The 15,403-nt window shown below is 45.2% G+C and overlaps 1 protein-coding gene across 2 annotated transcripts; it reads left to right on the plus strand.

The window, feature by feature from the left end:
• The first annotated feature begins 1,342 nt into the window (after nucleotides 1-1,342).
• RSPH1 (radial spoke head component 1) lies at nucleotides 1,343-8,283 on the plus strand. 2 transcript variants are annotated; one of them, XM_010394632.2, is made up of 9 exons: nucleotides 1,343-1,446; nucleotides 1,813-1,926; nucleotides 2,040-2,145; nucleotides 3,133-3,223; nucleotides 3,455-3,590; nucleotides 3,897-3,968; nucleotides 5,456-5,621; nucleotides 6,044-6,157; nucleotides 7,910-8,283. In XM_010394632.2, the coding sequence occupies exons 1-8, from the start codon at nucleotides 1,387-1,389 to the stop codon at nucleotides 6,148-6,150; spliced, it is 852 nt and encodes a 283-aa protein (XP_010392934.1). In that variant the 5' UTR covers nucleotides 1,343-1,386; the 3' UTR covers nucleotides 6,151-6,157; nucleotides 7,910-8,283. The 2 variants fall into 2 exon arrangements, with proteins under 2 accessions (XP_010392934.1, XP_019138220.1); XM_019282675.1 differs by having other exon boundaries at nucleotides 6,044-6,142.
• Nucleotides 8,284-15,403: the final 7,120 nt, after the last annotated feature.

Below are 15,403 nucleotides of genomic sequence, written 5' to 3' on the forward strand. Positions count from 1 at the left end.
CTCTGAAAACTCACCTGAATATGGTGTTTCTTTGTGTAGCGGTGACCCTGTTTTTCTTCTGGTTTGGGTGAAGAAGCTTTGATCTAGGGCATAAGGTGACCCCCACCACATTTTCCAACTACTTGCCAATCCTGCCTTCCTCAGAAGTGTCACCTGCTCTGCCCAGTGCTTGTCTAGCTCACTGCTTTTCACAAAGCATATCCTTGCCTTGTGAATCCTTGGCCATTAAATTACTGTGCAAAGTGATGGTGAGGTGACTCGCCAGAGTCCTGTAAGAGAGAAGACAGGAAGTGGACTGGTATTTCTGAACATCAATAAACTGCCCAAAAATAAAAGAATCTAGCTGAAGGATGAGGTTTAAAATCTAAAATGTTGTTTTCAGGCCAGACCAGCTTAACTACTGGGAGCTCTCGGAAGGCTGAGGGGTCTCAGGTCACATCCAAGACATCACCAGTTTCAACACACAAAAGGCACTTGGTGGGAAAAACTGAGGGGAAGAGGCAGAGGGTTGGAGTGGCTTCGGGAAATCACCCAGTCCAACGCCCTGCCAAGGCAGGGCCACCCAGAGCAGGTGACACAGGAACACGTCCAGGTGGGTTTGGAATGTCTCCAGAGAGGGAGACTCCACAACCTCCCTGGGCAGCTGTTCCAGAGCTCTGCCACCCTCAATGTGAAGAAGTTCTTCTTCGTGTTGAGGTGGAACGTCTTGTGTTTTATTTTACAGCCATTGCTCCTCATACTGGGCACCACTGAACAGAGCCTGGCACTGTTTTAAAATGAGCCTGTGCAACAGTGGGGGGAAAATGTTGAGAAGAGGCTTAATCAGTGAAATAGTTAGCAGCTGATGGGCAAGCTCTGGGTGATGTCCACGTGTTAGAAAAACCAATTAAAAGTTTAGGGCTTGACATACTTTAGTGCTCTCAGACCTCGAGAAGGAAGTTAGTAGAGCCTGGGAAGGGAATTTATTGTTGAGAACGGAACAGAATTTATATACCACATTACATAAAGCAGAGGTGCCCTATCTGGGAGAAAGATTATAAAAATACTGAAAAACGCGGACTAATTAGCATGAGAAGCAAGAAATCAATAACGAATAGAAGGTAGAACACTAATTAATGAAGACAATTACGTAAATTGTAAGCCAATGAACACTAATCTCTTTGCTGAAATGAATAACTAGGTAGAAGTTTTGGCGACTGACACGCATGTTCTGGGGAGCTATCCCCATGTTCCTCCAAGACGGAATCTTTAGTGCCAACTTTCTAACAAACAGGTCGGAGAGTTTATTTCCCTGTGCTCGGGGGCCGGGGCCGGGCCCAGGCCGCGCTGAGGGGCGGCCCCGCCGCGGCCTCGCTCGGTTGTCACAGCGACGGCGACGCCGCGGCCATGTCGGACCTGGGCTCTGAGGAGGGCGACGAGTCCGGGGAGGCCGGGGCGGACATCGGGGTGCGCGGGGGCCCGGGAGGAGCGGGCGGGCAGCGGGGAAGGCAGAGGGAAAGGGAACATCCCCGGGGATGAGGCGCTCAGTGCCCGCCGGGCCGGGCCGAGGAGAGGTCCCGAGGGGCAGCTCCCCGGGCAGGGGGTTTCGGGAGAGCGGCTGTGTCGTTCCAGGTGCGACCTGCCCCGCTTTTTCCATGGGTTTGAAAGCACGCATCCACGCTTTTCAGTTGTGCGGCAAGAAGGCTGGGGGTGCCGGGGTCTGACTGAAGCCGAGCTGGAGCAGCTTTCCACAAACACCTGAGTCCCTCTGTGTGATGAGGTTGGATTCAGTCAGGCCCAGCCCTTTAACCATTTTCCCTCCGCGTTTATCAGGAATATGAAGGCGATCGCAATTCCGAAGGGGAGCGGCATGGATTTGGGAAGGCACGGCTGCCCAATGGTGACACCTACGAAGGGGAATACAAGCATGGTTTGAGGAGTGGACGTGTAAGACACCGACCCTGGTCGTGGTTCTGCTTCTGCAGTTGTGTTATTTGGGCACTGTATTGAACCAAGGGTGAGAGCTGACAGGTATTTCGTCTGTACCAAATGTGTTTCAGGGGACCTACAGGTTTAAAAACGGTGCTCTCTACACTGGGGACTACCTTGAAAACAAGAAGCATGGAAAAGGTGTATTTTTTTATCCAGATGGATCAAAATATGCAGGTAAAACACTGAACACAGTTGCAAGGATTTCTGTAGCCAAAAGGACACATTCCCCTCTCACTCCTCCTCCGCCACAAATGAAAAGAGATAGTGAATTGGAGAATGTCTTATTTTAAGAAGATACATTTGCTACAAGATACTGTCCTCTTATTCCCTTTCTAGTAATAGTTCTGAGAAGCTTGGGGTTTATTTATGGGGATTTAGTTTAGGGCATTTATTAGATCTGTCGTTAAAAAAATTGGCTGCTTATCAGAGTCCTTATTTAGGGATTGGGACACCTCTGAAGTTTGGAGAAGTTGACATTCACAGTTTCCCTGCTTGCTGGAGAGTACCTGAAATACTCAGAATATCAGTTAAGTTTCAAGGGACAATATTTCCCCCCTCCTTTCTAAGCTAGGAAAAAAAAGACATTCACCTTGTGAGGGCCAAAAGCTGAGAGCAAAAAGCACAGCCTGATCTTGCCGTGCAGGAACATAAGCACTGTGATTTTTTTTTCTTTTTAACTACTTTTTAGCTTGATTAGAAGAATAATTAAGACACACCATCTAGCATCCTTCTGGATATATGTGCCCCATGACTGACAGGACAACTTTACCAAATAAGTCAAAGTAGTTCCTCTTTAAAATTTATGTGGAAAAGTCACATTATCTAATGCAGCTGTAATACATTACCCCATTTAAAGATAGGACTGGGTTGTTATGTGTTCATAATGGTAATAGAAAGTGATAACAGAGACAGATAATGATGGAAAAATGGAGAGAGAGGTCAGGCAGCAGCATAAATACATGTGGAGAGGAACAGACTGATGAAAAAAGAGCAAGGGACTCTAGAGTAAGGAGTGGTGTAAGGAATAGTGAGGAATTCCAACAGTATCATAGCTTTCTTTTCCTTCTCTGATACTTGTATGATAATGTTACAAACTGGCCACTGTATCAGACAAAGAAATAAACCAGGTCTCACACTGCTTTTATCCTTTTGTCCTTGAAGGAGACTGGATGCATGACCAGAGACAGGGCTATGGAGAGTATCTGTATGCAAATGGAGACACTTATACTGGAGAATGGGCTGACAACAAGAGGTTTGTTTCGTTCTCACAGGGATGTTTCAAGTCACCCAGTGGCATTAAAATGAAAGATTATTTTCAGAGCATGTCTGACTGCAGCAAATGACATCCAGGGGTGACCTTGGCAATTTAGTCCAGCTTGAGTAGTTTCAGCTGCTTAATTAATACTGGTTTTATACCTTAATTATAACAACATCCTAAATTCTTAATACTCACTGATATAAAACAAAATAATTTTCTCCTTAGGCATGGGCAAGGCACATATGTCTATAAAGACACAGGATCTAAGTATGTTGGTGCTTGGGTAAACGGAATCCAGGAAGGCCCAGCTGAACTTATCCACCTAAACCATAGATTTAAGGGCAGGTTTCTCAATGGTAAGGTAAGTGTGCAGGAACACTTTCTATTCATCTGAACAGTTAGCATGGAATTGCCTTAATATGACCTATTTCCTCTTAAAGTAAGAAGCTAGGCTTCTGATCTTTTGTAGTATTTCTTGTACCATAAGTGTAACACATGAAACTGAATTAATCTGTAGGACACAATGCCAAGTTTCTTTGCAACATCACTTGCAAACTGTAGTGTTACTGACTATTGCATGGAATTTTTAGTAAAGGATATTTTACATTTCTGTGTTTAGAATGGATTAACTGTTCAGTTCTGCTGATGTTTTTATGTCTTTATGCAGCCTTTAGGTCCTGGCAAATTCATCTTTGATATGGGATGTGAGCAGCATGGTGAATACATAGAACCAGAGCAGGTAAAAGAAATAGTGCAAGTTGTAGTGAGTATCAGAGAACTCAGTAAATCAAATCTATTGTTGAGGAATATGTAAAATGCCTTACAGACAGTGATGTTAAAGTAGATCTTATGAGTAAAAAGGGGTGGAAACTTGTGCATTCTTAAGAACTAAATGAGGTTTCATTTTGCCTTTTTTTTTTAATGTTCTCTACTGTGTAAGCTTTGAAAACTACAAGGTGTGATTTTGCACTGCTTGCAGATATGAATCCTTTCTGCTTAAAAAGAATCAGAACCTTCCCAAAACATTTGAAGTTCCAAATCACAGGGGAATACAGATATATTTGTCTGCATATTTAGCTTCTGTGACATTTTCTTCTGAACACCAGAAAATAATGAACAATATTTCCTGTATTTCTGAACTGCTTGGTGCTATGCATACAAATGGTAATTTCCAGCAGATTCATGTTTGGGAAATATATCCTATTGTTGTCCTGGTCCTGTTAGGAACTTAATATCCATGGCTTCTAATAGTTGTAGGGAGTATCAAAGTGGTGTCAAAGTGTGTTTTCCCTTCTCCTTTATGCATTAATGTTTTGAAACATTCCTGATTAATATGATGCAAAAATAGCTACAGAAGTAAGAAATATATTTTAATATTACTGTTTGATTTCAAGAAAAAATGCCACATTTTAGCTTAGAGTTTGCTACCTCTTACGTGACATTAGTTGCCATTACACATCATAAAATTCTCTGATGCAGCAATCATTTCTGAAGGATAAAATAAAAATCATCAAAGTCCTGTCACTTGTGATAGAGATTTGCAAAGCTTGGAGACTGTTTTGCTTTTTTCAGGCTAAAAGCAAGAGATCCTCAAATTAAGTATCAGATTGATAGGAGTATCCAAAGTAATGTGTATTTCCTTAGTTCAGCTGGGAATTCTTGGATGAGCTTTGTAAAGCAAGGGACAGTGCTGTCACTAAAGTAAGATTAAATTTTGCCCTTTTGGTTTAGTTGAAGTAATTGCAGAACAAAGCCCATAAAAAAAAAGAGAAAAGATTAGCTAATAATACAGACTGATTCAATTATTGACTCCTTCATATTTGTAGAAAAAGCATGATTTTTTCAAATGTAAAAAAATATCTTCACATTTCAAAACCATAAGCTTTGTGCACTACCTTACTGCTTCCTAGATCCTTTCAAATGTCCTCCCTAAGCAAAGATTTAGGCAGAAACAACTGGTTTTTCAGTCTGTTACTGTGTGAGACAGTGAAGCATCTACCAGACAAAGCATCAGATATCAATCATCAGTAATTGTCAACTGAACTTCATCAAGGTTCAAAGTGTAGTTTTTGTCCAAGTTTTGCAGCTGCTGAAGTTCCTCCACCTGTAAATACTTCCCAGTCATTGCCATTTTGATCCCAGATAAGGAGGTTTTAGTAGACTAACCCATCATCTTAGTTACTGTCTGTAGCAATGAGATACTGGATTTCATGAATTCTCTTCCAGGAAAAAGAGGAGGAAGAAGAGGATGAGCCACCATTACCTGTTGAACCAAAATGGAAAGCATCAGAAATTACCAAATTAACACCCTGGTCTCCCCATGAGGAAGAGCCAGCCCCCAGAGAAGCAGAAGGAGCAGTAACTGAAGAAGAGAAAATTCCTTCAGTTACAGGTTTGTTCTGGAAACATCTGGAAACTCCATGCTTTCACTATGGTGACCATCGTTTTACAGGTTTAATACCAAGTGATGTGAGAGAGGTTTTGTGTTTTATTTTGTTTTTCCTATGATTTTCCATGTATTGAATGTTTGGAACTTCCAAGTCCATTCATAAACTGCACAATATGTATGTATGTATCTGTTTTATTTCACATAGCATGAGATAAACTGTCTTGGGGAGCCTGTGAGCTATTTTACTCTACATCATGGCTTATTATATAAACTTGGTAATAAACAGAGACGATTTTGTGGGATTTCTCATGTGAACAACAACTGCAGCCTTCAGTAGGAGTTAGCTGGCATTACATGAAAACAAAGGCTGAGTGCAAATTTGTAAAGTTGATTTTCTTTGGTATTTCTAATTTCTCATATTGCAGTCACTGCAGAGGGTGGGGGTCATGAGCCCTCCAGTGAGGATTTTAACCCAGCAAGCAATGGAGGGGAAGGTGAGGGAAGAGAGGAAGAAGTAAACCAAGGTCAGTAGGATCAAGGTAAGAAATGGGGCATGTGTGCTCATTCTTTAATTAGTAGTCAGGGTTTGAAATTATGGATGTCAATCAGCTGAAGCCATGCTGCTGCTGGGAGACCATGGGAATCTGTACCTTTCATAAGGAGGGCAGCTCTCTGGAGAGGTGAACTGTGAGAAGCAGAACTCACATACTGCAACAGTACAAATTAAAAGTGACACTTTAGTGCATATACACTTGACAACACTTGCAGAGCTGAATTTGTAAGAGATTGCATTTCCAAACTGTGTTTTGTTTTTTTTTTTTTTTACAAAAATGAGAGAGAATATGTCAGATCCTGAGAAGTTTAGGCAGTTTCAAGCACTTCACTTTTCTGTAATGAATGCAACTGTATATTCTTAATTCTCTCAATTGTAGTTCAAAAGCAGGCTAAACAAATACAAAGAAACAAATTTTAGGTGTTATTATGCATTATGGTTTGAATAGCCTCTGGTTGGTTTTTTTCTCCTACAAACCAAAGAGATTTGAATTCAGATGCTCAGGTTTTCTTCCAGGTTGTTCAGAAGCCTGTTTTAAACTCACAATTACAAGAAGCAACAGGGATGCCTCCATGTTTACTCATATTTAGCTTATATGCCTCCACCCAATTGTGTTGTTTGTATTTATTCTTAAAATTTACAAGCTTGGCTATCTGATGTATGAAAATACCAGATAAATTTATCCATTTGTAGTCAGTCCATTTTACAATAAATCCAAGCAAACCACTGTCTTTAGGGATCAGAGAATCTCTTAAACTATATGAAAATGCCTGGAGGTATGCACTAAACATTTAGGTCAGCTCTTGCAGTCTCTCAATTTTCTCCTCTGAAGGTGCTCTCTAGCTTCAGGGCAGAGCAGGCAGCTGGCTGACCTGGTGTGTAGGACTGACATCTTACAGGATCTCTGGGCTTGGGTCAAATCCAGCAGAAATCTCAGCAGGTTATAGCACTGCTTTGGATTTGGCGAAAGTGCATTGAGCCTGCTTTGTCTCAAAGACCTTTGGACTCAAATAACCATTTGGACTGAACTTGATTCTAATAAATTTTCTGGCCCGCTGCAACAAAGCAGTTCTGGTTTCCCAGTGGCTTTTGTAGGGTGTTTTTGAGAACAAATGATCCCAGGTATCTGTCACATATGGCATAGAGGCAGATGAAAACATAGCAAAGTGATAGATGTTCTCAAAGTTCCTTCCAACACTTTATTTCCAGAATCAAGGAGTCGGATGATTTTAAACATTTTTCAGCACAGGTTGCCAGCCATAATTAATGAGGCAACATATTGTTCCCCTTGTCTTTATGTTTAGCAAGATTAAGTTATACTAAGAGGGAATGATTTGAAGAAAATACACATCCTGTGAAGACCAGATGTAACAAAACCTATTTTCTTGCAGCCTGGTCTTCCCTGCCCCTTTACCATCATTTATTTTTTTTCACACAGAGATTCCCTCCTCCTTGTTTTGCATTCCTTATGATATCATCTAAGCAGGAGACATTCTTTGGCTGTTCCAGAGTTACACATGGGCTGGCTGGCAGTCAGTGTGTGTGTACTGAGTCTGTCTGCCAGCTGACAAACGACGTAAACAACTTAAATTCAAGTATTGCCATTGAAAGGCAGTGGGTGAGGAGGGCTGAGGTGGACAGCAGAATCTTAGAGTTATGTTTCAGATTACTGGGATTACTTTCCAGTGTTTTATAATAAAATGCATCTCTTTGCCCTGTTTTTCCTTCTAATCCACAGAAATGACTGATTTAGGAGGATGAACCAGAGGAAACAGAGGAATTGGGTACAACTAAAGGAAAAGACCCCAAAACTGAAATTTTGGAATAGATGACTTAGTGTGGTAAGCCTGCAATATTTTTGTTTGTAAAAGGATGTGTTAAGATGCTTTGAATAAACATTTCTGTCACTGTTCTGTCTGGAATGTGTATCTTTGGACCCTTTATAATCTCCGAGTCTCACAGCAACTTCCTTTATTCCATGTAGCCTGTAATCAGGTGTTGAATTCAGTGCTAAAATGTATAAATAGTGAAAAAGTTTTAATAGTTGCTGTGCTGGCTTTTTATCTCTGTACCTTCCCTTTCTTGGTAAATAAAATCCCTGTGTTGTCCTCATATGGTCTCCTTTGCACTTTCATTCGGGCAGAGGCATCTCTCCCTCATGGGATCCTAACACCTGCGCAGGGTCCCTTCCAGCCACAAGCATTCCTGGGTTCTGCCAGCTCCTCGCTTCCCTTTTCTTCTTCCCTCTGCTTCGAGCTGGGGCTGTGCTTGGGAATGTCCAGCAAAGAAGCCTTTGCTGTTTGCTCTGGGAGCCCACTCAGCTTCGGGACCTTGTCACCTGCACCTGCACAGCTCCCCTGCGAGGCACGGCAGAAACAGCGCCCCGGAAGCCTCGGGAATTGCCCTCTGTGCTCCATGACACACACTGCAATGGTCTGGAATTCCAGTTTCCAGCAAGGAAAAGAAGTTCCTGCTCTTTAGACAAAGCTCTGAAGGGGCTGAAAGCCAAGTGGAGCAAGGTCTTACAATGACATTTCACAACCAGCCTTCATAACTTAGTCAAGGGTTGTTTTAGCACATGGACTGGGAAAAAAATCAGGGGCGGGTCTTTGGCTGGGAGGTGCCACAGATACACAGACAGACACTATGAAAGAAACAGAGCAGGCAAAGAAAGTCAGAAGAGAAGGGAGGACACAAATAGCACTAAGCTGAGAAGGTGGCACTCTGAAAAGCAAAGTGGAACTTCCTGAAAAGTAATGGGACAGAAATAAAGAATTCTGAAACTTTTATTTACTATCCAATTTCCTTCCTTTATCACAAACCTCCTGATAACAACAGTCATCCAGCATGGTTTTCAGAAAGTACTTAGCTCTGAACTGATATTGCAGGCTGCAGACACAATGAAACACAGAATGGGCTGTCTCCTCCTGGTTACTTTGCCATCCTCAGGAGAGGAGGCAGCAGGAAGAGAAGGGCAGCTTGCATTCACCCTTCACTGTGAAGCTGGGGTGGGGGAAAAGGTCTCGTGATCTCTGTAGCTGTTCCCACAGGGACATGAAGGCTGATGCCAGAGCCCCAAGGGTGACATTAAGGGGTGTCATCATGCAATGCTCGCTTGGTATTGAGGGGAAGTGTGGCAATTTTGTTCACTGGGCTTTGTAATTCTGCCACAAGGCAGGTAAGTAGGCCTCGGCCTCCCGGACACAAAGATTCTGTGATCTTTCTTGTCTGGGGGAGAAAGCTGGGCCCATTGGTAGCCAAAGCCCAGTGCCCACAAGGGGAATTAAAACGGTTCTTTATTGCATGAAATGATGTGCAGGGCTGTTCACGTAACTCTTTGCAATTGTTGCTTAGTGTGCAAACAGCATCACTCAGTAACACCAAGGAAAGGGGAAACTTTTGTCGTATGAAAACCAACAAAACCCCTGAGTTTGACACCGGTGTCATTGGTGGGCCACTGAATGCCTCTCCTGGGCCACTGTCCCTAAGGAAAGCCCCCCTCACAGGGGCCTGGGCACATCAGGGGCTACAAGTGCCCGAGTCCGGGGCTGCTCCATGCCACTTCAGTGGGGTCAGCTGTTGTTGGGGTGCCGGGGTGGCACTTTGTGACACAGGCGTGTTGTGTCAGGGCCCTTGGTGATGCGGGACATGGTGGTGCCCAGAGGCCATTGTGACATGACACAGCCCTGCCCTGCCAGAGGGGTATCTAAGGGGAACAGAGCCCAGCCCTGGGGTGCCCAGTCCCAGGAGAGCCACTCTGTCACGAGGAAGCAGCTTCCCTGAGAGCCTCTGTGGCAGCGCGTGATGGAGATGCTCAGAGAGGAGGTGAACCCCAACTCCCCCCCTGCCATGGAGTAGCCAGGCCTGTGGATGAGGCCGCAGGTGATGGCCAGCCCCGAAGGGAGAGGGGAAAGACGGAGCTGGGATGGGGCCAGAGGCAGCTCCCTTGGGGCCAGGGCTGGGCAGGTGGCTGTGCCAAGGCAGTCGCCTCCTTCCCCCCCAGCCGAGGCACAGAGCCAGGGCCGTGCCCTGCACTGCCCCTGCTGCCCCCGCAGCCTCTGCCCTGGGTGGCTGGAAGCCCTCGGGGAGCAGTGGGAGGGGGCAGTGGGGGGGACAGAGCTGCCAGGGCCACAGACTGTGGGGTGGGATTTGGCCAGGGAGGAGAGAGAGTGGGAACCCTACATGGGCCAGGAACTGCCCCAGTGGGGAAATGAGAATGTCCAAGAGCTGGAGCAGTGGGAAGATGAGAAATATCAGGAGCCTTCGCAGTGGGGAAATGAGAATGTCCAAGAGTTGGAGCAGTGGGAAGATGAGGAATACCAGGAGACTTCCCAGTGGGGAAATGAGAATGTCCAAGAGCTGGAGCAGTGGGAAGATGAGAAATATCAGGAGCCTTCGCAGTGGGGAAATGAGAATGTCCAAGAGTTGGAGCAGTGGGAAGATGAGAAATATCAGGAGCCTTCGCAGTGGGGAAATGAGAATGTCCAAGAGTTGGAGCAGTGGGAAGATGAGAAATATCAGGAGACTTCCCAGTGGGGAAATGAGAATGTCCAAGAGCTGGAGCAGTGGGAAGATGAGGAAAACCAGGAGACCTCCCAGTGGGGAAATGAGAATGTCCAAGAGCTGGAGCAATGGGAAGATGAGAAATACCAAGATCTGTCCCAATGGGAAGTGGAGAAAGACCAAGAGCTGCCCCACGGGAGAGATGTGAGGTGCCAGGAGCCTTCCCAAAGGGGAGATGTGGATGTCCAAGAGCTGTACAAACGGGAAGACAAAAGAGACCTGTCGCGATCAGAAGGTGAGATAGACCCACAGCTGTACCACTGGGAATTTGAGAGACACCAAGAGTTACTCAAGTGGCTGGACATGGGAATCCAAGAGCTGTCCCAAGAAGAAAATGACAGTGACAAAGTGCTTCCCCAATGGGAACACTCAATTGACCAAGAGCTGTCCAAAGGCGAAGTCGGACGAGACCCAGAGCTGTCCCAAAGGGGACACAAGAGAGACACAGAGGTGTCGCAGGAGGACTGGGAACAGATCGCCATCCACACCATCTGGGTCAACCCCAAGTACCCACAGCTGCTGCAGGACCCCGACGCTGCTCCCCAGGACTCGGCCAAGGCAGCGGCTTCTCCGGCCTCGGCTGAGCAGGGGAAGGCAGCAGGGGCACAGAGCCAGGGCCCTGCCCCGCACAGCAGCCCCTGCTGCCCCCCAGGCCCCTCAGCTCCCCAGCCGGGAGCCCTCGGGCAGCGGCCGGCGGCCCCCAAGAATCGCCCGTCCCGCTTCAGGCGGGCGCTGCGGGCGCTGCGGGCGCTGCTCCGCTGCCCCTGCCTGCGGCCACGGCCGGACAATCAGTGACCGCTGCCCGCGCCAGGCCGGGCCCCGCAGGTGGCGGCCGGCCCGGAGCCTGCCCAACATCCTGAGGGAGCCACACGGGCTGCCTTTGATGTCCAGGTGTCAGGGACATCAGTTCCTTGTCGGGAGAATCTCCTGGCTGAGGCTTAGGGCTTGACAGGCACCAGTGGTGTCAGAGCTAAGGGCAGGTGCCCAAAGCCTGGGGAGAAGGAGCTCCTGCTCAGAGGGGACACCAAGGATGCAGGAGGGACAGGCCACAAGGACATTCGGCAGAACTTCCCAGATGAGGAAGAAACTCGTAAAGCCAACTCAGCAGCTGTGCTGAAATCAGCTCTGACCGGGGATAAAAGTGCTTCAGGCACGGGGAGACGGCGACCACCGACCCCCAGCTCAGTGACCCCAGAAACCCAGCGAGAACAAAGGAAACTCTTCAAAAGAAGAGACAGACCGAGCACAGAGAAAGACTAGTTAGCATAAGGAGCAAGGAAATCTTTTAACCAGTAGAAGAAAAATATTAAGATACTAATGTCAAGATACTAATATTAATTATTAATAAGTTATTGCTAATCAATATTATTCAATAATATGATAAAAGATTATATTAATATTTAATACATACCAAAACAAAACACTATTAAAATACAAATGTAAATATTGTGTATTATTTAATATTTATAATGTCAATATATAATAAATATTGAGAAATAATATATTATGAATATTGTAAGATAATATCATATCTATATGTAATATATTATATGGAGCATTACAGATTACATATACTATAAATGTAACATCTAAATGTTTAGACAAGATACTATAAAAATATAATTTTAAAAAGAAATACTATATTAAATTAATAAGAGAGCCACATAATTGGTAGCCAATGAACATTAATCCCGTTTTTGCTAAAATGTATAAATAGTGAAAAGTTTGATAGTTGCTGTGGTAGCTTTGCGCATTTGCCACCCAGCACCTCTTTCTGTGCAGAACTGTTAAATAAAGGAAATACTTGAACTCTGTGTGGGGATTGGCTTCTTGCACACTGGGTGAAAGAATCCTTTTTGGGACAACAGCTTTGCCGTGGACACATTAATAAAAGATGCTGCTTTCCCAGCCATGCTCACCTGTGCCTGGCCCATCTCGGGAGCCAGACGGGCGCAGGCAAAGCAGCAGAGATCTGAAACCCGGCGGCTGCTGTGGCCAAGACAATCCCACGTCAGCCACGAGAGCCTCTCTGGGAACGAGCAACAAATCACAGAGGGCACCTGTCCGAGCCGGCTCCTCGAGTCCCTGTACCAAGAGGCTGTCATCCAGGTGTTTGGGGAATCTCCTGGAGCTGTTTGGACCAGCTGTGGGGTGTTCCCAGTGAACAGCCGGCAAGTGGAATTCCCTCCCAAGGACAAGGGCGGATGGTTTGGAGGTGTCCCTTGGTTCCTTAAAGAATCATTTGTCGGTGCCGTCGTGGCTGGGTGGCCAAGAGCAGCCTCCCACAATGATAATGCACAATATTCTCTAACAGATGTCCAGAAGTACAGTCACTTTAGGTAAAGAAATGTCACTTTTGGATGAAGTAATTTTGATGCAATATTCCATGCTGAACTGGCATATGGGACATGTTATATACTTTACTTTCTCTTCATCATCTCTCGAATATCCATTATTTTAAAGGCTCAGGATGTTAGATTTACTACAGATAAACATCCCAACTGAGAAACCAGGTGGGCTTTCTTCTTCACAACCAGACATGGGCCCAGCTCAGCTATGGAGAGGGCACATGGTCCCATGGCTGCCCTTATTTCTGTGATCGTGAGAGGCAGCACTACAGAACACACCGCAACTTCCTCCCTTTCTCCTTTCTCTACTTGCTGTCCTCCCACCCACTCCTGGGATGGATTATTTTAGATGATATTAGAACCTCTATCATCTCTGTTGAGGGATGCTCTTAAGTTAACTTCTGGTCTGAACACAACATCCATCCACTGGATGTGATTACATGGAACAGTTGAATCTTCAGGGCAGGAGCACCTTTACATTTCCTGCTTTCTGTACAAGATCACTGACTTTTTGAACAACCCAAAAACCTGAACTCATGACCATAGCAATTGCCATGTAAATATCTGTAGTTTGATGCAATTCTCCAGTCTGTGTTGTAAAGCTGTCAGATGTGCAAACTGAATTGCTGACTGCTAGGGGGTTAATTAAAATTCTTCTTGTGAAGTCTGCGATTCTGCTTCATTTGTTTGTCCTTCAGTCCTTCCCCAGGCACTCTTTGGTGCCATCACCACCAGCAGCTCTGGACATTCCCGCACCTCCAGTACACCCAAAGCTCCCAGCAGTGTCCTGCACGCTCACACGTAGCCCTGCATGCTGACACACTGTGCACTTAGGTCTGAGCAGGGACGAGGAACATTACTGCTGCTGTCAGAAATCATGAACTTCAGCAACTCCCCTCAAGGGTGTCCTCCACTGCTCCACCCAGCACAGCCCCTGACATCCCTCCACCTCAGGTTCAGGCTCTCACCTCTGAGGAGTTCCAGCTGATATCCCATTGTCCCTCCTGAACAGGGAATAATCTGCACACCTCCTCCTTCCATGGACATGGCACCTGGACCGCCACACACCTCCCACTGCCCACAGCCCTGGGAGAGGCTCGGACACAACATGCCCCTGGCCAAGCCCTGTCTAGGCTGTCACCACCGTCATGCCAAGGGAAATTTCTCCAGGGTGCTGGAGGTCAGGCCCAGTGGTTCATCAGCCTTGGTGTTGCACAGCCCCACTGCTTGGAGGAGAGTTTCTGCCATTTCCCAGCACCCACAGAAATTACCAAAAGCTCTGTTTGCTCTGCTCCCATCTCCCAGTGGAAGAAGCGTCCTTACAGAGCAGACAAACCCGGTCCAGCACCCCCCATCAGCAGGCACATAATTACTGAACATGCAGCTACTTTGAAATCAAACACCTGTCAATCAGGAAGTGGCTGGCAGGACACAGCAGCTGCAGAACCCTCCTAGAAGCTTCCAGAATCAAATGGAAGGATGTAAACAGTAAATTAAAAGTACAGAGCAAGGCAGAGCTGTACAAAGTGTTGTACAAGCTCTAAATGCCACTGACAGGTCTTTTTCTCTCTTTCTGCAGGTGAATAAAGCTGCTCTGAAACTTTTCTTCCCTGATAATTTGAAAGCAATACCTTGATTATTACATATATCTGTCAGGTTTTAATTGGCTCTCTCCTACTGTGGGAATTTTAGTATGAATATTGATGGGCCTGGAGCCTGAGGCAGAGAATTGCTAGCCAGTAGCAGTTTGCTGTTGAAGTAAAACAACCAGTTTGGGCCCATTTGGGATGAGATATTGTACTGATATGGCTGAAACAGGACATGCATTTCCTAATTCTTCACCTCAGAGCAGGAAATCAGTTATTAAAATTTCAGTTTAGCAGAAAGAGGAAAAACATTTTAGCAATTTCCCTTTCTCTACAACTCAGGACTCCAGCAAAAATATATCCAAAAATTTGAAAGTTAGTGATAAAATGGATCGAGAGAGTGGAGATAGGGAAGTAAGTAATATGAAATAAATAGTTTATTACTTCTTCCTTGCAAATTTTCTGCTATCAGAAATATCATAATGAGAAAACTCCCATGTAGTTTTTCCTCTCCTATCTTATAATTTGTTTGCAATTTCTTGTCAAGGGATGTGACCCCAGTGAGCATTTTTAAATGGGTTCTCTTTTCCTCTTTTTGCTTTTTCTGACAGAGTTGTGCTGCATTTCTATTATTACTGTAGCTAGATCAAAGTTAACATTAGTTTGCTAATGTTGTGAGGGTTTTTTTTTTGTCTTTTTATAAGAAAATTAAGATAATTGGTTTATTTGCTACTT

The sequence above is a fragment of the Corvus cornix genome, chromosome 1, assembly GCF_000738735.6.
Source record: "Corvus cornix cornix isolate S_Up_H32 chromosome 1, ASM73873v5, whole genome shotgun sequence".
Classification (NCBI taxonomy): domain Eukaryota; kingdom Metazoa; phylum Chordata; class Aves; order Passeriformes; family Corvidae; genus Corvus; species Corvus cornix.